This window comes from Pristiophorus japonicus, chromosome 5 (assembly GCF_044704955.1).
Source record: "Pristiophorus japonicus isolate sPriJap1 chromosome 5, sPriJap1.hap1, whole genome shotgun sequence".
Taxonomy (NCBI): Eukaryota; Metazoa; Chordata; class Chondrichthyes; family Pristiophoridae; genus Pristiophorus; species Pristiophorus japonicus.
Window position 1 is genome coordinate 33,136,812 of NC_091981.1, and position 26,281 is coordinate 33,163,092.

A 26,281-nucleotide genomic window follows, 5' to 3' on the forward strand; every position below is an offset into this window, starting at 1 on the left:
GAAGGCAGATAGGGCCTTGGTTTAACGTCTTATCCAAAAGACGGCACCTCTGGCAGTGCAGCACATCCTCGGTGCTCAATCTAGATTATGTGCTTACCGTCTCTGGAACTAGACTTGAACCCACGACCTTCTGACTCAGCGGCGAGAGTGAGTCCACACTGAGGCACGGCCAAGACCTTCAAATTTCACTTAACTGGGTTACTGGTTGTGCCGATTTCAAAAATCCTGTCAGCAGCTTTTCAGAATTTATTGGTAATTTGTGTTTTTGGGCTCCTTAAAATAACACTGAAGTTTTACTCCATCTGAAATTGTCTGCTGTTGCCTAGATATTGAGGAGGAGCTGGGACGGTCAGATGCATGTTTTCGAAGTTTACAAGCATCTACATTTCACCGAACAAATTGCAGCCCCATTAAGAATCCGTCCTCCCTTTGATAACCTACTTCCCTGTTTTCTGAAAAAACAAACTTACCAGGGGGGAAATGTGTGATCCTGATTGTTTATTATCCAGCAATCTCTGTGATCTGCAGTCATGGGAACTGAAGACCCATAGTGGTTCTTTTTTCCAGCTGTGTGCCCGCCAATGGGAAATGTTTAATAAATGGACGGACTCCTCTGAGACTACCTGAAGTGATTATGGGGTCACGTGAAATGAAGCCAACCACAACTGGGTTAAAACAACCTGTCAAACTCAAAGAGTTTCAGCCCATTTCCAAGCTCACAAAAGCCGAGTGTGGAACAATGCAGTGTTCCAGTCCAGTGATAATGGCACGAAGAAAGGAGGGAATGAAAAAGGCAGGAGTGGGAATGCTGAATCACTCTCTGACAGCTTACATTGTTGTGTTGGTCGTCTAGGCTTTCTGCCCCGTGAAGCAGATAGAAATGGACCTTCTCGGCACCAAACGGAAGCTTTGTTTTCACGCGGATGTTAAACATGACATTGTTTGCAATTTTCATCAAAGCAGAAGTTCTGCTCTTGGATTGCCCTCTACCTTGTCTTGCTGTCTCGTTTACTTTACACGCTGGGCTGCTGCCAGGGATAAGGTTGTAATCTAAAGAGGCCATTAGGTGGAATGTTATCATTATTCATCGGTCTTGTCTATTTTCACATCAGTTAATATTTATCCCTGAAAGGATTCTGGATTATCATACGTGTGGCAAAGATTTTATTACAGCTGTGTTTTAATGCAAGGATGTTTAGGATGTATGCGACTCAACAGTGTCAGGATAAAACCCCAAACACATTAACACGTGTAGGAGAAGCAAATAGTTCTGAGTGCAGTGCATCAAGTATCAGACAACAACAACTTGTATTTATCATCATCATCATAGGCAGTCCCTCGAACCAAGGATGGCTTGCTTCCACGTCAAAAAGTTCACAGGTGTTTCAATGATGGACCTAAAATTCCAGGTCCCGAACTAAATCTTGAAGAGTGGAAGATGCCTGTGCTTGGAATTTTTTAACCTGTGGTGATCATTGCACAACAGCCACCACACGGGCTTGAAAGAGCTAGGTCTTGGTCCAGTAGCAAGGATTACCCAAGATGACTGGAGACCAGCTCTGCTGTACGGACCTAGTGCGCTCACATATCGCAGTGCTGCCCCTGGGCCCTCGCCTCTCCTGGGCCCCGATCACGTCCCTCTACAATCTCTCGCCACTCCTTTGCCCCGACCTCGCCGCTCCTGCTGTATCTGCCCACGCTCCAATCACCGACCTGGACCTTGATGACGTCACTCTTCACTGCCGTTGCTCTCCTGCTCCAGCACGTTATGCTCGCTGGAGTGGCAGGCCACCACGCAGCTCCTTCCGCTCCCCGGCCTGCTCCGATGGTGCTCGCACCTTTAACGTAGTAAAACGTCCCAAGGTGTTTCACAGTAGTATTATCAGACAAATTTGACACCAAACCACATAAGGAGATATAAGGACAGATACCAAAAGCTTGGTTAAAGAAGTAGGTTTTAAAGAGCGTATTAAAGGAGGAGTGAGAAGTAGAGAAGTGGAGAGGCTTGGGGAGGGAATTCCAGAGCTTAGGGCCTAGGCAGCTGAAGGCACGGTCGCCAATAATAAATCAGGGATATGCAAGAGGCCAGAATTGGTGGGGATCTCAGAGGGTTGTGGGGTCGTGGGTTGGAGGAGGTTACAGTGATAGGGAGGGGCAGGTCCATAAACGGATTTGAAAACAACAATAAGGCTTTTAAAATAGAGATTTTGCCAGACCGGGAACCAAATGTAGGTCAGCGAGCACAGGGGTGATGGATGAACAGGACTTGGTGCGAGTTCGGATATGGGCAGCAGAGTTTTGGATGAACTCAAGTTTATGGAGGGTGCAAGTTGGGAGGTCAGCCAGGAGAGCATTGGAATACTTCACCGTTGTATGTACCAGCAGCTCACAAAGAAAGAACTTGCATTTATATAGCACCTTGCACAACCTCAAGCACTTCACAGCAGGTGAAGTACTTTTTGAAGTGTCGTAGCTGTTGTAATGCACTTAATTTGCATACAGCAAGGTCCCATAAACAGCAATGAAATAATGACCAGATAACCTGTTTTATAGTGATGTTGGTTGAGGGATAAGTATTGCCCAGGACACCAGGGTGAACTCTTTTTCAAAATAGTGCTATGGAATCTTTTACTTTCACCTGAGAGGGCAGACGGTCCCTCGGTTTAACATCTCATCGAGAAGATGGCACCTCCAACAGTGTGCGCTCCCTCAGTGGTAGTTACCAGATGTCATTATGGTGCACGTATATGGACAAATAATAATCCCAGTGCACACAGTTCACCCAGAGACACTCTCTATGTGTACAAGTTTGCACACATGCAATTATTTTGAAGTTGTGGACCTATCCACTGTACCTTTTCCAGTGGCTGAGATGGAATGTAAAGGCCAGCGTGTGAGGAGCATCTCAAGCCTGTGTGGGAGGTCAACTCTCCAGCAGCCACTGACTCTGACAGCGGTGATTTTATTTGGCACCAAGGACGGTGCTGCATTCTAATACTAAACGTAGCCTAGCTTACAATTTCATCAAAATCAAAGTTTTGTGTCGTCACTCAGGGAATCTAGGGGTTACTGGCAGCAGTAATGGTGCAGACATGCTAACTGTGGGGTGCACACTCTCCCAACCTGCTCTACAATTGGTGCCTGTACCTTTAGCGATCTCGCCCCACACTTGCCTGCCTAAGCCTCCTCATCTTGCTACATCTCTCCCAACTTTTAAACGTCTACTTAAAACCCACCTCTTCAAAAGTGCCTTTGCGCCCCTCCCTTTATTTATCCCTAATCCCACTTACATCCAGCCTTGGAAGCTTTGGCTATGATAAAGGTTCTAAATGCAAGATGTTATGCCATATATTTCCTAATATGAGCACTGGATAACGTTAGTTCAAAGGTCAAAATCACTTTCCTAATTAACAATAATGTCCATATATGTATGTACGCTCAGTCGCTCACGTGTACATTTGTTAATAGAGCACGATGAAGTAATGTGGGAGGAGGAGCGTGTGGAGCATGAACACCAGTTAGACCTGTTGGACCGAATGGCCTGTTTAAGTGCTGCAACATTCCACGTAAATTAAATGAATGTCAACCTTGGTCCCGTGGTAGCCTCTGAGTCAGAAGGTCATGGGTTCAAGCCCTAATCCAGAGACTTGAGCACAGAATCGAGGCGGATACCTCTGCGCAATACTAATGAAACGTTGCACTGTCGGAGGGGCAGTACTGACGGAGTGCTGCATTGTTAAAGATGTTGACCTTTGGGTGGGTTGAGGGATGTTAAACTAAGTTCCTGAAGGTTGGTTTAGGTGGATGTAAAAGAACCCGTGGATCTGTTCAAAGAAGACCAGAGTGCTGACTGACACTTAACTCTCATCCAACATCTCACTTACAGTCTGTGGGACCTTGCACTGCACAAATTGGCTGCCTTGTTTCCATATCGAAAATCAGTGACTCAATTTCAAAAGTAACTCAGCCCTTTTTATGATCCTTGTTACAAGTTAATTAGCCAATGATTCCTTTAATTCTGAAGAACTCAACATTCCAATGTTCGCTTCCATCACAACCTTAAACAGCCCCAGGATTTTGCTCAGTGTTTATCGCCTCCAGATCAGTCCCCCTTCAGACCATCGAATCACCTGATTACAGACTCTGCCGCTAACTCAGGTCACTTAGGACCGAGTAACAAGCCTTTTAATGAAAGCTTACAGCCAACAGCATAAAATTGGATTTAAACAGAGATTTCCAAAGATGAAAGGCTGTGACTTTGACAATTAGGCCATCAATCCTCGGCACATACACTGACCCAGAATTCTACCTCCTTTTACAAAGTTTTGGTGCATGATCCCAAGAAGTGATAGCGTCAGTCACAGCAACTGAAACAAGCTCGGCATTTGGCAATGGCTTTAGTTTAAACACAGGGCATGTGTATACTGCAGAAAAAAAGTTCATTGTGATCCTTATTGCACCAGGGATTCTTATCAAGCCTGAGAACATAGCCTTTCCTGATCCTTTTAAAGTTCATTAAATGACAATTCTGCATATGCTAACACACTGGAGCTTGAAGAGCTCTGAGCCCATGTATCGGGCTATTCTATTTTGGGAAACTCTACGTAATGGTGAAGAATATTAACACAGCCACAGAGGGGCAACACAGTTCTGTACAAGAACTCTGTTTTATAAGCAGTGGTTTGAAAGCCAGGGGGTTAATGAGAATCTGTGCTGAGTGAAAACACCTGTCCTTCTGCAAAGATACCACTTCAGCCTTATGATCTGCCCCACTAAACCCTGATTCAATGACACCATCAACAAACCTATCTAACAGAATGGTGGCCAACTGTAAAGAGACAAAGCCCATCAACCCCCAAGGATGTATCACGCCTTATAGAATAGCGAGCACTTTTGAAACAAAAGCTGAATTCTGCCTTTAACAGTCCAAGTCTGCAGATGAGCGATTGGCAGTGGAATAAGGAGTGAGCAGCGTTGGGATTTAGAATTGCGTGCGATGGTAAAGCACCCAGCTCAACCCAGAATCTTCACCTGCTGAACATCTGCACTTTTTCATTTACATCGGTGCTCATTGAACAGAGCAGGGAATCAGACGGTGGCTGCAAGCTCTTTTTACATTTACTTGACTGGGTTGAACTGACATTTGAGGCCGCTTCGAATTGAGTGCGATAGCAGTGTGTAATTGCGGCCAGTAATTTACGAGCACATAAGCCTCTAGCTCCTTCCTCAGTGATCAAAGCTCCAATCTTTTGAGAGACAACAGATCGTTCAAAGTAATCTTTAGATTGCCATCAGTTGGTCACTGCCATTAGCCACTTTGACAACATCAATCGTTCATTTTCTCAAAGGCTCACGGAGATACTGCCCCAGTACTGCGGAGTCTGTGGGTGCATTTGTGCTCCATTGGGCTTCCTGCCCGGGCTCTTGGGACAGTGACCCAGATGTGCCACTCACCCACATTCCGTCAAGGCCAGCAGTGGGTTTGAAACCCTATGAGTGACCGGTGTTAGGCAGACAGACAGGAATGAGAACTCCTCATTCCTCACTTTGCAACAGTTCAACCTATTCGTGAAGCCGGCGTTGACATCGGCCCGAGGGGCAATTTCCCCCACAGGGCACAAAGCGGTTGGCGTGGGGCGGTAAATGGTCGGGGCGCTCGGCGATGACGTCATCGCCGGGTGTGCGTTGGCCTGAGCCCCATTTGCCGGCCCCAATTGCTGTGCCAGTAGTGTTGTGCCTCCCAAACCTCCGGGGCTATTTCCCTGGCGGTGCCCCACCCCCCCAGGCGATAATTCTATTGCACCCCATTAGCGCCCTCCCGGAGGCACTAATGGGGCTATAGAAAGGGGCAATTTCAGCACCCTTGGTCTCCATATTACAAAATGGATTGAGGCACTGAAGAAAGTACAATAAAGATTTACAAGTATGTTACCAGAGCTCAGAGGTTAGAACTATCAGGAAAGATGGAACAAGCTTGGGCTCTTTTCTCTAGAAAAGAGAAGGATGAGGGGTGATCTGATAGAGGTCTTTAAAATTATGAAGGTGTTTGATACGGTAGACATAGAGGAAATGTTTCCACTTGTGAAGAATCCAAAACTAGGGGTCATCAATATAAGATAGTCACTAATAAATCCAATAGGGAATTCAGAAGAAACCTCTTTACTCAGAGAATGGAGAGAATGTGGAACTCGCTATCACACGGCATGGCTGAGGAGAATAGCATAGATGCATTTAAGGGGAAGATAGGTAAGCACATGAGAGAGAGAAAAGAATAGAAGGTTATGCTGATAGGGTTAGATGAGGGGGATGGGAGGAGGTCCATGTGGAGCATAGACACTGGCATAGTGTTGGACCGAATGTCCTGTTTCCATAGTGTAAATTCTATATAATTCTATGTAAAATGGAGCTGACCACATTGTCGGGGTTAATGGGGAGGCAAGGCTTCAAGACCCAATTTTAAGGCCGGTACCACCCCGTTAATTCCAGGCGATACAAGTGAAAATCGACTCCCCATTAACACTACAAAATTCAAAGCTGCAACACAGAGTTTTTCCAGTTATAGGAACAGGAGCAGGCTTCTCCAGCCTGTTCTGCCATTCAATTAGATCATGGCTGATCTGTACCATAACTCTATCTACCCGCCTTGGTTCCGCAATCCTTAATACCCTTACCTCATTAAGTCTAGCAATCTTAGTTTTGACATTTTCAATTGACCCCTAGCCTCAGCAGCTTTTTGGGGGAAGAGAGTTCCCGATTCCTACTATCCTTTGTGTACAGTAGTGCTGACCTCTCCTCTGAACGTCCCAGCTCTAATTTTAAGATTATGCCCCTTGTTCTGGACTCACCCAACGGAGGAAATAGTTTCTCTCTATCTACCCTATCGACTTCTTTAATCACCTTAAACACCTCAAGTAGATCACCTCTTAATCTTCTATATTCAAGGGAATACAAACCTAGTCTATGCAACCTGTCCTCATAATTTAAACATTTTAGCCCTGGTATTATTCTGGTTAATCTGTGCTGCCCCTCCTTCAAGGCCAATATATCCTTCCTGCGGTGCCCAGAACTGAGTGCAGTACTCCAGATGGGGTCTAACCAGAGCTCTGCACAGCTGTAACATAACTTCTACCCCTTTGTGTTCCAGCTCTCGAGAAAAAGGTCAACATTCCATTAACCTTTTTAATTATTTATTGTACCTGTCCACTAGCTATTAGTGATTTCAGTACTTGGACCCCTAAATCTCTCAGCTCCTCCACAGATCCTAAGTTCTTGTCATTTAGAAAATACTCTGATCTATCTTTCTTAGGTCCAAAGTTGATGACCTCACACTTTCAACACATTGAATTCCATCTGCGAAGGTTTTGCCCACTCACTTAATCTATCAATGTCCCTTTGCAACTTTCTGCTCCCATCTACACAATTTACTGTGCCACCTAACTTGTTGTCAGCAGCAAACTTGGATATACGGCTCTCTGTTCCTTCATCCAAGTCATTTATAAACGTAGTGAAAAACTGAGGTGGTGGTACAGATCCCTGTTAGGGAGCACCGCTAGTCATATCCTGTCAATTTCGGTACATACCGGTTATCCCTACTCTCAGGAGCCGAAATTGCCCCACTCCTTAAGGCCTGTTACCACCGCAAACTGGCGGCCACACTGCGGAGTGGAGTGGCCGCTGACTTTTGGCGGAATGGCCGCTGCTAGCCCAATTGCCCTCCTGAGTTTTCCCGGCGGTGCCCCGATCCCCCCCCCACTTACCGCTCCTCTGCTGCCGATCCACGGTATGTGCGTCATCACCATGCACACCGCCGATCTAACCCCCCGGCGGCGACATTCCCCTCCGCAAAACTTCGGCGCGCCTGGCGGTGCCAAAACAAGCTTTCACCCGGTGGTCCAGTGAGGCTGTGGCCTTCAACAGTGGCGGTTCGGCTTCCCTTAAAGGCGAGGGCTTACTGTCGCTGCCGCCATGTTTTTTTTTTGTCGGCCGACTGCCAGGTCAGCCCAACAAATATGCCCCTGGGTTCGGCCGGGCCGCCAACAGGCAGTGTGGCACCCCCTCTTGGGTGCCAGGCCGCTGGCCTAGCTGAAACCCCTTCCTGGTGGCCCAGTGGCCTGATGTTTTAAAAGCGTGGAGGCTTTCCTCTTTAAGTGAAGGGGAGAGTCGTGGTGACGCGGTGCCGTGATGACGTCATCGCGGCAGTGACTCCGCACCGCCCCCAACTTCCGCCCCTCAGTTACTGTCACTGCCACGTTTTTGCCCCTCAGGTGTAGTCACCGCTCCCATTATGATCGACTTCCGCATCAAAACAAAAAAAAACAAAGAGCGCAACTTCGCGAAAGAGTCGACCTGAACCGCCACTGTGGTAAAAACCACCATTTCGGATGGGGGGGCAATTTGTACCCGTCTTCTGTCTCCTTCCTCCAAGCCAATTCCCAACTCATGTCAATGGTTTGCTTCCAATTCCATGTGCTCTCATATTTGTTAACAATCTCTTATGTGACACCTTATCGAATGCCTCTGGAAATCCATCTAAAAAATCCATAGACACTCCCTACTACATTAGTTACCACATCAAAAAGTTACATAAGAACATAAGAACATGAGAAGACCATAAAAAAATAGGAACAGGAGTAGGCCATGCGGCCCCTCAATCCTGCTCCGCCATTTAATACGATCATGGCTGATCCGATCATGGACTCAGCTCCACTTCCCTTAACCCCTTATCGGTTAAGAAACTGTCTGTCTTAAATTTATTCAATGTCCCGGCTTCCACAGCTCTCTGAGGCAGCGAATTCCACAGATTTACAACTCTCTGAGAGAAGAAATTCCTCTTCATCTCAGTTTTAAATGGGCGGCCCCTTATTCTAAGGTTATGCCCCCTAGTTCTAATCTCCCCTATCAGTTGGGGTCCCAGCACTGATCCCTGCGGCACCCCACTAGCTACTGATCGCTAACCCGAGAATGAATCATTTATCCCGACTCTCTGTTTTCTGTCATGTTAAGAATGTAATGGAAACATGTTGAAAGCTCTCAATCTCCACAGGATAAAACTTTTTAAAGTTTGGCAAGCAGTTTCGAGCTTGTGGGAGTGAGTGCTCAAATTATCTGGGACAGAATTCCCAATTGCAGACGTTCCAGTTTTACTGCAACAACTAGTTTGGTTTGTTTGTCTTTGCATGGCATTCAGATGTTAATATATGCCTATGTCTATATATATCTATATATGTTAATATATACCTATGAGTCAGAAGGTTCAAGCCCAACTCCAGAGATTTAAGCACATAATCCAGGCTGACACTTCTGTGCCGTACTGAGGGAGCAAAGCACTGTTGGAGGTATGGTTTTGTTAAACCGAGGCCCCGTCTGCCCTCAGGTGGGCATAAAAAATTCCATGGCATTATTTCGAAGAAGAGCAGGGGAGTTCTCCCAGGCCAATATTTATCTCTCAACCAACATCACTAAAAAACATATTATCTGCTCATCCAGTGCAGTGCTGGCTGAGGGAGTGCTACACTGTCGAAAGTGCCATCTTTCAGATGAAAGGTTAAACCGAGGCCCCATCTGCCCTCTCAGGTGGACGTAAAAAATCCCATGCCGCTATTTTGAAGAAGCGCAGGGGACTTGTCCCCAGTGTCCTGGCCAATATTTATCCATCAATCAACATAACAAAAACAGATTATCTGGTCATTATCACATTGCTGCTTGTGTGAGCATGCTGTGCACAAATTGGCTGTCACATTTCCTACGATTACAACAGTTACTATAGTGCAAAAGTACATAATTGGTTGTAAAGCGCATAGGGGCCTCCCGAGATCATGAAAGGCATTACATAAATGTAAGTTTGTTTCTTTATTTATGTAGAATAGCTTCAGAAGACACGAATGTTCTCCCAAGGACACTATCCGTAAAAAACGTACGAGACCCCGGGTTGGTGAAAGGTTCCAATCCTGAACTCAATACAGCAACGGCATCTGTAAGTGCACGGGCATCGGGCGAGGGAAAGTTTGGGCTCGGTTGTGATGCCCTCTATAGTCAAGTAGCCTACCCACTCCTCAAGGCTCACATGTGAATGGTTGCCCTTTCAGTCGAAGTATCAGAGGGGGTCTGCGCTTATGGAAACATTGGGGCTAAGTTTCGGCCTGAGTTGCTCCTGTTTTTTTGGGGCAACTGGTTTAGAATGGAGTATCTTAGAAATTGTAATTCTCGGCAATTAGTTTGCTCCAGTTCTAGTCAGTTAGAACAGTTTCAGTTTGGAACAGATTTTTATTTTCAAAAGGGGGCGTGTCCGGCCACTTACGCCCGTTTTGAACGTTTAGGCAGTGAAAACATACTCCAAACTAACTTAGAATGGAGTAAGTATAGATTTTTGTACGCTCAGAAAAAGCTTGTCTACACTTAGAAAATCAGGCGTAGGTTACAAATCAGGCATAGGGAATGGGGGGGGGGGGTTTAAAGGGAAGTTTACAAACATTAAACACTTCAGTTTTACAAATAAAGAGCCATCATCAATAATAAATGATAAATACATCAATAAATCAACCAATAAATCAATCAAAAAAAATTAATAAAAAATAAAAAAAATGTAAAAATCAATAAATAAAACATTTTCTACTTACCGACTGCAGCACCGGGAGTCCTCCAACAGCATGCTGGGATGCCCCCCCACCCCGCAGTGTGTCTCTGTCAGTGTCTCTATCTCTCTGTCTGTCTGTGTGTGTGTCTCTCACTCTCTGTCTGTCAGTGTCTGTGTTTCTGACAGTGAGGGGAGGGGGAGGAGCGGGGTGGAGGGGGAGGGGGTGGAGGGGGGTAGAGGAGGGGGAGGGGGAGGAGGGGGGTGGAGAGGAGTGGGGTGGAGGGAGAGGGGGGAGGGGAGGAGAGGGGAGGGGGAGGAGAGGGGGAGGAGAGGAGAGGGGAGGGGGAGAGAAGGGGAGGGGGCGAGGAGAAGGGGAGGTGGGAGAAGGAGAGGGGAGGGGGGAGGAGAAGGGGAGGGGGGAGGAGAAGGGGAGGGGGGAGGAGAAGGGGAGGGGGAGGAGAAGGGGAGGGGGGAGGAGAAGGGGAGGGGGGAGGAGAGGGGAGGAGAGGAGAGGGGAGAAGGAGAGGGGAGAAGGAGAGGGGAGGGTGAGGAGAGGGGAGGGGGGGAGGAGAGGGGAGGGGGGGAGGAGAGGGGAGGGGGAGGAGAAGGGGGGAGAAGGGGAGGGGGGGAAAAGAGGGGAGGGGGAGGAGAGGGGAGGGGGAGGAGAGGGGAGGAGAAGGAGAGGGGAGGGGGGGAGTAGACGGGGAGAAGGGAGGATGGGGGAGGAGGAGAAGGAGAGAAGGGAGGGAAGGGAAGGGAGAGGGAGCGGAGGGAGAGAAGGGAGAAGGAGGCTGAACGGGTCGGGCCCAAGACTAAGGGCTGGGCCCGCCCCCAGCACCGGATTTACAGGTAGGTGGCGTCAGATCCCGGGTCCCGGGTCCGGGGGGGCGGGGGGGGGGGGTGGGGAGTGCAGGGGGTGGTGGTCACGGAGGTCGGGGGGGGTCGCGGAGGTCGGGGGGGGAGCAGTGGTCGGGGGGGTGGGGGGAGCGGAGGTAGGGTCGCGGGGGGGTTGTAGTGGAGGTCGGGCCGTGGGGGGGTGGCGGAGGTCGGGGGGGTGAAAAGAGCGGAGGTCGGGGGGGAGCGGAGGTCGGTGGGGGGAGCGGAGGTCGGAGGGGGGGGAAGAGTGGAGGTCGGGGGGGAGCGGAGGTCGGGGGGGGCGCGGAGGTCGGGTCGTGGAGGGGGGAGCGGAGGTCGGGCGGGGGGGGGGAGGGGGAGCATAGGTCGGGTCGGGGGGGTGGGAGTGCGGAGGTCGGGGGCTTGAGGGGCGGGGAGCGGGGAGCGGAGAGCGGAGGTCGGGTCGGGGTGGGGAGGGGGGGGAGAGCGGAGGTCGGGTCGGTGGCGGGGGGAGCACGGGTCGGGTCGGGGTCGGGGGGGGGGAGCGCGGGTCCTGTCGGGGGGAGGAGGGAGTGCGGGTCCTGTCGGGAGGTCGGGAGGTCGGGTCTGGTGCGGGGGTGGGGGGAGGGTCCGGGGGCGGGGTGGGGTGGGGAGCGGGGGTCCGGTCCGGGGGCGGGTGGGGGGGAGCGGGAGTCGAGTCGGGTCAGGTCTGGTCGGGAGGAAGCAGGAGCTGGCCGTGGGAGGAGCCTTATTCACGCAGCCCCAGTGAGGCCATTCGGCCAGGGCTAGGGGCTGCGTGCTTCGAGCCCCTCCCACATAGTTTCGGGCGCCTGGTGCTACTGCACATGCACGCCCACTGTAGCGCACATGTGTAGAGGTCCCGGCACAGTTTTTAGCGCAGGGACCTGGCTCCGCCCCCCACAGCTTGAGCTGCGCCACGCCCAGCTCCAGAGGACCTGCAGGGAGCCAGAGAATAGTAAGTTTTTTTCGGCGCACTTTGCGGCGCGAAAAACGTGCGTCCAGGTCGGGGCTGCGCCGTTCTAGGCGCGGCCCGAAACTTGGGCCCATTGCCCCAGCCAGGAGCCAAAGCCTTCGGGTGGGAGAAGGGAGCATACTGCTGGAGGGAGAAAAATCAAAGAACGAAAAAAAGAGCAGGAGACCTTCTGGTAATAACGCACTGTTCATTTACCAAGCGGCTTTGATAATTGCCTTCACCTATTAACTCCGGAGAAGAAAGGCCGCAGTCAGGGCATTTCAAAGGGTCGGCCAATCTGTGAGACAATCAGGATTGCACAATTACCCCATTCTACTGACTTACTCTATTTTATCATGTAAAATCATTCAGTGGAAAGCTAATTCCTCCTGCCATTCGTTTAATTTTATAACCAACTCGCTACGGTTCCCTTAAAAAAAAAAGATTCCTCAACATCTCTGAGCAAATGCTTCGGGTGGTAATTTTTAAGCAGGGGATGTGCTGGTCTTCGCTCCTGAGAGAGACCAGTGAAAGACCCATGGAATCATAGCCCGAGATCAAATGCTGGGGCGACTTGTTTCCAAAACCGTGCAGCTCTTCAGAAGCTGGTACAATCAGAAAATGCAACTCAGTAGGTGGGATCGGGGAAAACTTGTCTGCAAAAAAAAGGATCTTTTGAACATCAGCCATGGCTCAGTGGGTAGCACACCCCTCGCATCTGAGTCAGAAGGTTGTAGGTTCAGGTTCCACTTCAGAGACTTGAGCATGTAATCTGGGCTGACACACCAGCATTGCCCTGCCAGAGGCATCACCTTTTGGATGAGATCTTAAACCAAGGCAACCAAGGGTCTGGAACTCACTGCCTGAAAAGGCTGGTAGAGGCAGAAACCCTCACCACACTTAAAAAGTATTTGGATATGCCTTGGAAGTGCCGTGACCTACAAGGCTACGGACCAAGAGCTGGAAAATGGGATCAAGTTGAATAGCTCTTTGTCGGCTGGCACGGACATGATGGGCCAATTGGCCTTCTTCCGTGCTGTAAATTTCTATGATTCTATTCTATGATTCTATGTGGACATAGAAGATCCCACGACACTATTCAAAGAAAAGCAGTGGAGTTTTCCCCGGTGTCCTGGCCAATCTCAACCAACATCACTAAAAACAGATCATCATGGGGGGAGTCTAGAAATAAGCGGTCTCCGATTAAGCGGTCGGCCATTTATGACTGAGATGAGGAGAAACTTCTTCACTCAGAGGACAATGAATCTTTGGAATTTTCTACCCTAGAGGGCTGTGAAGGCTCAGTCTTTGAGCATATTCAAGACAGAGATCGATAGATTTTTGAATATTAGGGGAATCAAGGGATATGGGGACAGTGCAGCAAAGTGGAGTTGAGGTAGATCAGCTATGATATTATTGAATGGTGGAGCAGGTTCGAGGGGCCGAAAGATCTACCTTTGCTCTTAACTCTTATGTTCTTATCTGTTATCATTATGGTCATTACAATACTGTTGTCTGTGGGAGCTTGCTGTGCAGAAATTGGCAGCCGCGATTCCTCCAATACAACAGTGCCTACACTTCAAAAGTACTTCATTGGCTGTAAAGCCCTTTGGGACTTCCTGAGGATGTGAAAGGCGCTATATAAATGCAAGTCTTTATTTCTTTTTGATGGCTCCAGCTGATCACTGCCTGTTCCACAGTCTTGCCAGGAGAGGTTTTATGCTTAATAACTCACATTGACAGTGGACCATCCAGGACATTCTGATGGATTGCCTCAGTATTGACTACTCTGCGCAGGCTGGATTATGTCAAATGAGCCCTTTGAGTTGGACTAATTTATTATTATTCCGTTCCAACACAGCTGAAGATAAAGGCCTGAATATTTTATGTTGTTTTTCCCTCTCCACAGATGCCGGCCGACCTCTGAGTGTTTCCAGCATTTGCTGGTTTTATTTCAGATGCTCCTAGCTCCCTCCTTCATTTCCGTTCAGTGCTGAGAAGTCTCCATACAGACTGCTCCCCCTTTCATTTTTCCATCTCCTTATCTTGGAAAGCACCTTTTGTTTTCCACGTGATTCTCAGCTTCCAGCTCAAACAATCCCACTGCTACGTGCTCAGAATTGCTGCCAAACTTTTGAAAGCAGCAGAACTACATTACAGAGACAACATTAGTGTTTCCCCCCACCCTTTTTAAGTGTTTTTTTTTTAATAGTGAATAAATATAGCAAGCAGGCAACTAGAAATAAAGGACTTGCACTTATATAGCTCCTTTCACAACCTCAGGTTGTCCCACAGCCAATGAAATATTTTGAAGTGTCGACACCGTTGTACTGTAGGAAACGCAGCAGCCAATTTGTGCACAGCAAGGTCCCATTAAACAGCAGTGTGATGACGACTAGATAATCAATTTTAATGATGTCAGTTGAGGGATAAATATTGGTTAGGACACCGAGGATAACTCCCCTGCTCTTCTTCAAATAGTGCCATAGGATCTTAGACATCCACTTCAGAGGACAGACGGGGATCTCGGTTTAAAATCTCAACTAAGAAACAGAACCTCCGACAGTGCGGCGCTCCCTCAGTACTGCACTGGAGCATCAATCTAGATTTTGTGCTCAAGTCCTTCGAGTGACCTTCCGACTCAGAGGCGAGTGTGCTACTAACTGTGCTAAAATAGATAGAAAGCTAACTTCCATCTTTTGTCTCTGCTTTCTGGTCTGTGCCTCAGTAAAACTATTATCTCTGTTCAGCAAATCCTCAAGGTTCTTCCCATTAGCAAGAAAACAATTTGCCTGGAGACACGGATTCTGAAGGTAGCTGCATGAAATCTGAGACCTGCTTAAATATTACTTTTCACTATCACACATGACTGGTTTTGGATTTAACAAGACTCTGCTAACTAATCCCACTTTATTCTAGCCAGGCTAAAAGTGCTGTGTAGTTCTACAAGATTCTTGTTGCGTTATCTGTGTTCCTTAAGCCATCAACAATGAATGCCCTTGTTTCCAGTGGCGAGCCTTTACTTACACATGTGTCCCGCTGAATGCACTGCAGGATTCTCTTGGCGGGAACCAGGAAATCGATCAGGCAGCAGAGTCCATCCCCTCGATACGACTTCTCCACCACATGGAACAGCTGCCACAGGACAGTGGCCGCAGTGGCTTCGAACGGGGGGTACAGAGCAGAGAGCGTGTTCTGTATGTAGGTGTCGAGGGACTCCGAGTCCTATGAGAGGGAGAAACAGAAACGGGAGTGAGCCATTCTGCCAATCCGTGCGCTTCGACATTTTTGGAACATGTTCTGAGCTGAAAGTGAAGCGACCGTTTAAAAAATGTTCGAATTGGAGGGACAAACACAGACTTGCATTCATATAGTGCTTTTCATGAGCTCAAGATGTCTCTAAGTGCATTGCTGCCAATGAAGTACTTTTGGAGTGTAGTCATTGTTGTAATATATGAAATGTGGCAGCCAATATGTACACAGAAAGCTCTCATAAACAGCAATGTGATAATGACCAGACCAGTTTTAGTGATATTGATGGAGGGATAATTATTGACGAGGACACCAGGGATAGCTCCCCTGCTCTTCTTCGAAATAGCGTCATGTCCACTGAGAGCAGACATTGCCCCGGTTTAATGTCTGATCCAAAAGATGGCACCTCCAACAGTGCAGTACTGGCATCAGGAGTGTCAGCCTAGATTATGACCTTAAGTCTCTGGAGTGGGACATGATCCAACAACCTTCTGACTCAGGAGGCAAGAGTACTACCCACTGAACACGACACCCTAGCATGCACCATTGAGCAGGGAGTCATAAGAACATAAGTGCCATGTATTTCACCATCTTGCAATGACTATAAGTATGTAACTGTAACTCATGCATCCTGTACCTGTACCCTTGTAATGCACACCCTGACCACAGGGAGTGAGCACCTCACCTGGGCTTCCAGGTATAAAAGGGGAGGTCCCACCCAGGATCAGCACTCTTTAGTCCTGGGAATAAAGTGAAGGTCACACAGTGACCGTGTCTGATATATCCATGCCTCGTGTGAGTTTGTAACAAGGTGCAGAGACACAATACTAAGAACATAAGAAATAGGAACAGGAATAGGCCATACGGCCTCTCGAGCCTGCTCAGCCATTCAATAAGATCATGGCTGATCTGATCATGGATTCAGCTCCACTTTCCCGCCTACTCCCCATAATCCCTTATCCCCTTATCGTTTAAGAAACTGTCTATTTCTGTCATAAATTTATTCAATGTCCCAGCTTCCACAGCTCTCTGAGACAGCGAATTCCACAGATTTACAAGCCTCAGAGAAGAAATTTCTCCTCATCTCTGTTTTAAATGGGCGGCCCTTTATTCTAAGACCATGCCCTCTAGTTCTAGTCTCCCCCATCAGTGGAAACATCCTCTCTGCATCCACCTTGTCAAGCCCCCTCATAAACTTATATGTTTCGATAAGATCACCTCTCATTCTTCTGAGTTCCAATGAGTAGACGCCCAACCTACTCAACCTTTCCTCATAAGTCAACTACCTCATCCCTGGAATCAACCTAGTGAACCTTCTTTGAACTGCCTCCAAAGCAAGTATATCCTTTCGTAAATATGGAAACCAAAACTGCACGCAGTATTCCAGGTGTGGCCTCACCAATACCTTATATAGCTGCAGCAAGACTTCCCTGCTTTTATATTCCATCCCCTTTGCAATAAAGGTCAAGATACCATTGGCCTTCCTGATCACTTGCTATACCTGCATACCATCCTTTTGCGTTTCATGCACAAGTACCCCCAGGTCCCACTGTACTGCGGCACTTTGCAATCTTTCTCCATTAAAATAATAACTTGCTCATTGATTTTTTTCTGCCAGAGTGCATGACCTCACACTTTCCAACATTATACTCCATCTGCCAAGCCCATCGACAATATTTTTATCATATCAGGTGCCCCGAGAGAGAGTAACATGCAAATTGGGATCATAGCCTGTATATCTGGTACCTTCTCTCCTGATCAAGGCCCATAGGAAGGCAGAGACCTCAGTTAAAGGGAGTGAATCTTGCCCTGTAGGGTTTGTCGACTTCCAAGAGCAATTCGCAATGTGGGCTTCCAGTATTGTCAAGTCTTTGGGTCCTTTACATTGGGACATTATCATCAGCAGTTGCCTGCTCTGGTTGGATATATTCCGGGTGGTTTCATTACATGACTTAATGGCCGAGAAATTGGATTGCACTGCAAATGTTTGACAGGCACAAAATGGCCGCCTAAGGATCCAACGCGGCAGATGAGGTACGCATGGTCATATTGAGCCGGTAGTGTGCTCCCCACCATATTGGTTAGGTCTGCTCAGTAGGCATGCCTGAAATTGCCGTTAGGCCCATTGCATGTGTGAATTGGGGGGGGGGGGCTTAACACCCGTTTCACGCCCTTTTGATAAATCGATTTGCTAATTACCTCAGCGGCACCGTGGTCAGTTTCTTCAGATGCTCAGCTGCCAAATGAGAGATCTTTAAAAGGCCACCTGTTTTAGGCGACCCCCGGGGCGGGGAGGGGGGGGGCCTGAAAAATGACCTGACCCATCTTCGGGCGAGACCTCTTCTGAAATTGGCACTCATGTGCCATTTTCGCCGATCAAACGGACACGCCGAGGTCCCGTTCCAACCCATTTATTTCTTAAAGTGTTGGGAGCATAAGGACAAAGTTAAAAGTAAAGCAGTGTTTCAGGAGAAGCATCGGAAAATATTGTTATGGCGACGCTGACTGTGTGAACTGAAAAGAAAATTACTCAGAAAGAAACAACTCTGAGGTATAATAGCAACATAAGTATAAGGCAGAAACTGATCCAAGTAATTTCCTGAAAGTTTCAAGCAAAAAATGATGAGGGAGCAATCATACATCCTTAAATTAAAGCAATGTCACTCACAGCAACTCCAACCGCTTAATTTAAGTGTTTCTGCAATATAAAGTGTATGATATGGTGGATTTTACACGTACAGAAAATTCATGTGTAACAAGAAAAGCATGTATCAAATTTGTATCTGGCTTTAAGGGTTCTCTGGAGGCTTACTGTTATGTAGACGGATGTAGATTTGAAGTTTACTTATGGAGTTCCCAAGCGCACAGCAAACTGGATTGAAATATCATTACAAGGAGGGAAACAGAGAGTAGGAGTTAAAGGCAGTTTCTCAAGAGATGTAGGAACAGGTTTGATGCATGGGATTAGAACCACTGCTCGTGTAGAGGATAAAGAACGACACGGACTGGTTGGGCTGAATGGCCTGTCTCTGCGTTGTAATTTCTATGTAGCTATATGCCATACTAAGGAAGTGCTACCTTGTCAGAGGTGCCGTCTTTGAATGAGACATTAAACCAAGGCCTTGTCCATCTGTTTGGGAGGATGCTAAAGATGCCATGGCAGTATTGGAAAAGAAGCAGGGGAGTTCGCCTAGTGTCCTGCAAAACATTCATCCCTCAACCATCTTATTGATGTTTGTGGGACCTTGCTATGCACAAATTGGCTGCCGCATTTTTGCCTATGTAACAGTGACTATACTTCACAAGTACTTCATTGGCTGTAAAGTACTTTGGGACATCCTGAGGACATGAAAGGTGCTATATAAATGAAAACTTTTTTGTTCTTTCTTTCTTCTTCGGGTCCATGTTCACCAACTCTTATTCCACGACTTCAGCAACTGCAATATATCGAACAACACGACGTACAGTCTCACACTGAATACTATAATGGCAAACATAAAGGTGAACCACTAATTAAAAATACTGAAAACAAAACATATTGGAAAGAGCTTGGCAGATGTATCTTATTTAAGTGATTTTCTTGTTCATCTTAACTTGACTGTAATAGCCTTCTTTTGAAACCTTTGATCAATAAGCTGATCATATCTCAACCAGAGTTTTAAACAACACTGACTTCAATGGCAAGATTCAAACTTTTGCAGCAATGTGAATCTCCCCAAGTATTAATAGAACAATGCTTTATACCATTGAACAATTCCTCATGGACACGGAATATGAATGTTGTTGAGCTTTAGACCCATACACCCCTGGCATGGCATGTACGAGCCTGCGCCAACATGCTGGCATCCTGATAAATAATTCTGGAGCCTGCTAAAAGCTGGTGGGAGAGGCACATTATTGGTAAGAGGAAAGGGATTAAATAAATTCATATTGTGGATAGAAGAAGGGTGTTTTTGTTTCCTTTTTTCCAGGTGCAATTAAACATAAGAACATAAGAATTAGGAACAGGAGTAGGCCATCTAGCCCCTCGAGCCTGCTCCGCCATTCAACAAGATCATGGCTGATCTGGCCGTGGACTCAGCTCCACTTACCCGCCTGCTCCCCATAACCCTTAATTCCCTTATTGGTTAAAAATCTATCTATCTCTGATTTGAATACATTCAATGAGCTAGCCTCAACTGCTTCCCTGGGCAGAGAATTCCACAGATTCACAACCCTCTGGGAGAAGAAATTCCTTCTCAACTCGGTTTTAAATTGGCTCCCCTGTATTTTGAGGCTGTGCCCCCTAGTTCTAGTCTCCCCGACCAGCGGAAACAACTTCTCTGCCTCTATCTAATCTATCCCTTTCATTATTTTAAATGTTTCTATAAGATCACCCCTCATCCTTCTGAACTCCAGTGAGTAAAGACCCAGTCTACACAATCTATCATCATAAGGTAACCCCCTCATCTCCGGAATCAGCCTAGTGAATCATCTCTGTACCCCCTCCAAAGCTAGTATATCCTTCCTTAAGTAAGGTGACCAAAACTGCACACAGTACTCCAGGTGCGGCCTCACCAATACCCTGTACAGATTCAGCAGGACTTCCCTGCTTTTGTACTCCACCCCTCTCGCAATGAAGGCCAACATTCCATTCGCCTTACTGATTATCTGCTGCACTTGCAAACTAACTTTTTGGGATTCATGCACAAGGACCCCCAGGTCTCTCTGCACCGCAGCATGTTGTAATTTCTCCCCATTCAAATAATATTCCCTTTTACTGTTTTTTTTTCCCCAAGGTGGATGACCTCACATTTTCCGACATTGTATTCCATCTGCCAAACCTTAGCCCATTGGCTTAACCTATCTAAATCTCTTTGCAGCCTCTCTGTGTCCTCTACACAATCCACTTTCCCACTAATCTTTGTGTAATCTGCATATTTTCTTACACTACACTCTGTCCCTTCTTCCAGGTCATCTATGTATATTGTAAACAGTTGTGGTCCCAGCACCGATCCCTGTGGCACACCACTAACCACCGATTGCCAACCTGAAAAGGATCCATTTATCCCGACTCTCTGCTTTCTGTTAGCCAGCCAATTCTCGATCCATGCTAATACATTTCCTCCGACTCCGCGTACCTTTATCTTCTTCAGTAACCTTTTGTCTGGCACCTTATCGAATGCCTTTTGGAAATCTAAATACACCACAACCATCGGTACACCTCTATCCACCATGCTCGTTATATCCTCAAAGAATTCCAGTAAATTAGTTAAAACATGATTTCCCCTTCATGAATCCATGTTGCGTCTGCTTGATTGCACTATTCCTATCTAGATGTGCCGCTATTTCTTCCTTAATGATAGCTTCAAGCATTTTCCCCACTACAGATGTTAAACTAACCGGCCTATAGTTACCTGCCTTTTGTCTGCCCCCTTTTTTAATCAGAGGCGTTACATTAGCTGCTTTCCAATCCGCTGGTACCTCCCCAGAGTCCAGAGAATTTTGGCAGATTATAACGAATGCATCTGCTATAACTTCCGCCATCTCTTTTAATAACCTGGGATGCATTTCATCAGGACCATGGGACTTGTCTACCTTGAGTCCCATTAGCCTGTCCAGCACAACTTCCCACATTCCCATGACCAGCAATTTTTGGCATGGTTTTTGTGTCTTCCACTGTGAAGACCGAAGCAAAATAATTATTTAAGGTCTTAGCCATTTCCACATTTCCCATTATTAAATCCCCCTTCTCATCTTCTAAGGGACCAACATTTACTTTAGTCACTCTTTTCCGTTTTATATATCGGTAAAAGCTTTTACTATCTGTTTTTACGTTTTGCGCAAGTTTACTTTCGTAATCTATCTTTCCTTTCTTTATTGCTTTCTTAGTCATTCTTTGCTGTCGTTTAAAATTTTCCCAATCTTCTAGTTTCCCACTAACCTTGGCCACCTTATACACATTGGTTTTTAATTTGATACTCTCCTTTATTTCCTTGGTTATTCCTTCTCTTTCACTGGAATATATTTTTGTTGAGCACTATGAAAGAGTTCCTTAAAAGTCCTCCACTGTCCCTCAATTGTGCCACCGTTTAGTCTGTGTTCCCAGTCTACTTTAGCCAACTCTGCCCTCATCCCACTGTAGTCCCCTTTGTTTAAGCAGTACGCTCGTTTGAGACACTACTTCCTCACCCTCAATCTGTATTACCAATTCAACCATACTGTGATCACTCATTCTGAGAGGATCTTTTACTAGGAGATCGTTTATTATTCCTGTCTCATTACACAGGTCCAGATCTAAGATAGCTTGCTCCCTTGTAGGTTCTGTAACATACTGTTCTAAGAAACAATCCCGTAATGCATTCTATGAATTCCTCCTCAAGGCTACCCTGTGCGATTTGATTTGACCAATCGATATGTAGGTTAAAATCCCCCATGATTACTGCCGTTCCTTTTTCACATGCCTCCATTATTCCCTTGATTATTGTCCGCCCCACCGTGAAGTTATTATTTGGGGGCCTATAAAATACGCCCACCAGTGACTTTTTCCGCTTACTATCTCTAATCTCCACCCACAATGATTCAACATTTTGTTCATTAGAGCCAATATCATCTCTCACAACTGCCCTGATATCATCCTTTATTAACAGAGCTACCCCACCTCCTTTCCCTTTTTGTCTATCTTTCCGAATTGTCAGATACCCCTGTATGTGTAATTTCCAGTCTTGGCCACCCTGCAACCACGTTTCTGTAATGGCCACCAAATCATACCCATTTGTAATGATTTTACTTTATTTCAAATGCTGTGTACGTTTAGGTAGAGTGTTTTAATACTAGTTTTTAAACCATGATTTTTAGTTTTGACCCCTCCTGCAGCCCCTTTATATTCATACATATTGTCCCTTCCTATCACCTTGTGGTTTACACTTACCCCACAGTGCTACTCTGCTCTGTTGCCTCCTGCCTTTTGCATTCTTTCTTGGGGTCCTGTTCATCTGAGCTCTCACCCACTCTAACTAGCTCAGAGCCCTCTCCTGGGTTCCGAATACTCCTCGCATTGAGGCACCGAGCTTTCAGGCTTGCCTTTTTATTACGCTTTGACCCTTTAGAATTTTGCTGTACAGTGGCCCTTTTTGTTTTTTGCCTTGGGTTTCTCTGCCCTCCACTTTTACTCATCTCCTTTCTGTCTTTTGCTTCTGTCTCCATTTTGTTTCCCTCTGTCTCCCTGCATTGGTTCCCATCCCCCTGCCATATTAGTTTAACTCCTCCCCAATAGCACTGGCAAACACTCCCCCTAGGACATTGGTTCCGGTCCTGCCTAGGTGCAGACCGTCCGTTTTGTACTGGTCCCACCTCCCCGAGAACCAGTTCCAATGCCCCAGGAATTTGAATCCCTCCCTGCTGCACCACTCCTCAAGCCACGTATTCATCTAAGCTATCCTGCGATTCCTACTCTGACTAGCATGTGGCACTGGTAGCAATCCCGAGATTACTACTTTTGAGGTCCTACTTTTTAATTTAGCTCCGAGCTCTTTAAATTCGTCTCGTAGGACCTCATTCCTTTTTTTACCTATGTCGTTGGTACCAATGTGCACCACGACAACTGGCTGTTCACCCTCCCTTTTCAGAATGTCCTGCACCCGCTCCGAGTCATCCTTGACCCTTCCACCAGGGAGGCAACATACCATCCTGGAGTCTCAGTTGCGGCCGCAGAAACACCTATCTATTCCCCTTAAAATTGAATCCCTTATCATTATCGCTCTCCCACTCTTTTTCCTGCCCTCCTGTGCAGCAGAGCCAGCCACGGTGCCATGAACTTGGCTGCTGCTGCCCTTCCCTGATGAGTCATCCCCCTCAACAATACTCAAAGCGGTGTATCTGTTTTGCAGGGGGATGACCGCAGGGGACCCCTGCACTACCTTCCTTGCACTGCTCTTCCTGCTGGTCTTCCATTCCCTCTCTGGCTGTGGACCCTTCACCTACGGTAAGACCAACTCGCTACATGTGCTACTCACGTCATTCTCAGCATCGTGCATGCTCCAGAGTGAATCCACCCTCAGCTCCAATTCCGCAACGCGGTCCGTCAGGAGTTGGAGGCGGATACACTTCCCGCACACGTAGTCGTCAGGGACACCTGAAGTGTCCCTGAGTTCCCACATGGTATAGGAGGAGCATATCACGTGTCCGAGCTCTCCTGCCATGACTTAACCCTTAGATACACTTAAAGGTTCCTACGGCCACCAGCAAATGGCCCAGTCACTGGGGGAGAGGTTCTCTTGGATATATTTGCTGCACTGCTAGTTCAGGTTTTCTATTCAGATGAATATCATACAGTTGCATACATGAATTTGACATTTTTTTTTAAATTGCTGGTAGGTTCTATTCGTACAGCATACTAAACTGTACCATGCCTTGCTCTGTTTTAATGGAAATGTAATCACACTTTAAAGCCCCAATGCTTTTTTTCTCCTGCATTTACTCATTTCTGTCTTTGTCCCCAAGTCAGAAGGCTGTGGATTCAAGCCCGACTCCAGGGACTTGAGCACAAAATCGAGGCTGAAACTCCAGTGCAGTTGTGAGGGAGTGCTGCACAGTCGGTTGTGCTGTCTTTCAGATGAGACGTTAAAACAAGGCCCATCTGGTCTCTCAAGTGGACGTAAAAGATCCCACAGCACTATTTCGAAGAAGAGCAGGGCATTCTCCCAGAGTCCTGACCAATATTTATCCCTCAATCAACATGACTAAAACAGATTATCTGGTTATTATCATATTGCTGTTTGTGGGAGGTTGCTGTGTGCAAATTGGCTGCTGTGATTTCTACATTATAACAGTGACTGCACTTTATTGGATATATTCAAGAGGGAGTTAGATACAGCCCTTACTGTTAAGGGGATCAAGGGGTATGGAGAGAAAGCAGGAAAGGGGTACTGAAGGAATGATCAGTCATGATCTTATTGAATGGCGGTGCAGGCTCGAAGGGCCGAATGGCCTACTCCTGCACCTATTTTCTATGTTTCTATGTTTCAAAAAGTACTTCATTGGCTGTAAAGCCCTTTGGGACACCCTGAGATCGTGAAAGACATTTTATATAAATGTAAGTCTTTCTTTTATATTTACAATTGTGCCCCGGTTCTCCTGAAGTTGGTTCATGTTACAATGGAAAATAGCCTTCTCTCAGTGCACTGTTATTACGCAGTTGACTCAAAGCACTAGTTGACTTTACTTGTGCTTCTTAAAGCATTTGGTCCAAATTGTAAGCACACATGAAAGTACACGTGATAACTTCCCCTACACCCAGAGAAGGGGACATTACAAGTTAGCATACCTGCCAAGCAGTGGGAGAGCATGAAACTCTGCATCAGGAAACCTACAACTTGCCTTTCCACAACGCCTTTAACACAGGCAAAAAGAGGTAAGTTTTAAGGAGGGTCTTAAAGGAGGGGAAAGAGGTAGAGCAGCAGTGAGATTTAGGAAGGGAATTCCAGAGATTAGGGCCTAGAAGCAGCTGAAGGAACGGCCGCCAAAGGGAGCGGGGGATGCACAAGAGGCCAGAGTTGGAGGAACGCAAAGTTCTCGGAGGGTGATAGGGCTGGAAACATAGAAACATAGAAAATAGGTGCAGGAGTAGGCCATTCGGCCCTTCGAGCCTGCACCGCCATTCAATATGATCATGGCTGATCATACACTTCAGTACCCCATTCCTTTGCAGGTTACAGAGATAGGAAGGGGTGAGGCCATGAATGGATTTGAACATGCAAGTAAGAATTTTAAATTCAAGACATTGATGGACCAGGAGCTTCTGCAGGTCAGCAAGTACAGGGGTGACGGGTGAACAGCACTCGGTGTGGGGTTAGAATACGGCCAGCAGAGTTTTGGATGAGCTCAAGCTTATGGAGGGTGGAAGATGAGAGGCCAGCCAGAAGAGTATTGGAATATTTGAGTGCTGAGGTAACAAAAATGAGGATGAGGGTTTCAGCAGCAGATGGGCTGAGGCATTGGCAGAGACATGAAAACCTACAGAAGTGGAAGCAAGCAGAATACAAGAAAAACAGTCTACCCCACTGGCTCAATTGGTAGTTACATAATTTGGTACAATACTGAACCATATAGCCCGAGATGGCTGCAGGTTCAACCCTGCTCTGTGCTGAGATGTCAGGCGGGGAATTTCTGGCTTAGCCTCAGCATCCCCACACTCGGGAAGGGATGGTTATCCAGTGATCCCACTGTAAAATGGACATTAAGCAAGCTCACAATTGAGTTGGCTGCAATGTTGTTACTCAGCATCTAGACTGACAGTTGAAACATGATCTCCTGGGTGAGGTTTAGCAGGGATGTTGGCTCCCACGAAACCATAACCTCGTGTGCACCCAAACATCCAGGAGAGGATAGAAGATAGGGAGGAAATTGCAGGGAAATCCATCAAGTGACAGACAGCCATTTGGCCCACTCATGCCCATTCTTCGTATGCACAATGCTGACTTTATTCAACTTAGTCAATCTGAAGGTTGAAAGACTCCAAGAAGAATAGAGAGCACTTTTAGTGCTCTACACTTTTCATCATGGGTTAATCTTTCTGCAGACTACGCTCCCACAGGCCGCTCATTTGTGACATCACTAAATTGCTTACTTGGCTCCAGCCAGAAGAGGAGTGGGACTGAGCAGACAGTGAG

The 26,281-nt window shown here is 46.9% G+C and overlaps 1 protein-coding gene across 5 annotated transcripts in view; it reads right to left on the reverse strand.

The window, feature by feature from the left end:
• Window positions 1-26,281, reverse strand: part of LOC139264276 (pleckstrin homology domain-containing family G member 4B) — a 240,405-nt gene that overhangs the window by 132,423 nt on the left and 81,701 nt on the right. For all 5 annotated transcript variants that reach the window (XM_070880482.1, XM_070880479.1, XM_070880481.1 and 2 more), the window contains exon 2: window positions 15,408-15,605. In XM_070880482.1, coding sequence (XP_070736583.1) covers window positions 15,408-15,605 — 198 coding nt within the window. The remainder of the gene's footprint in view (window positions 1-15,407; window positions 15,606-26,281) is intronic.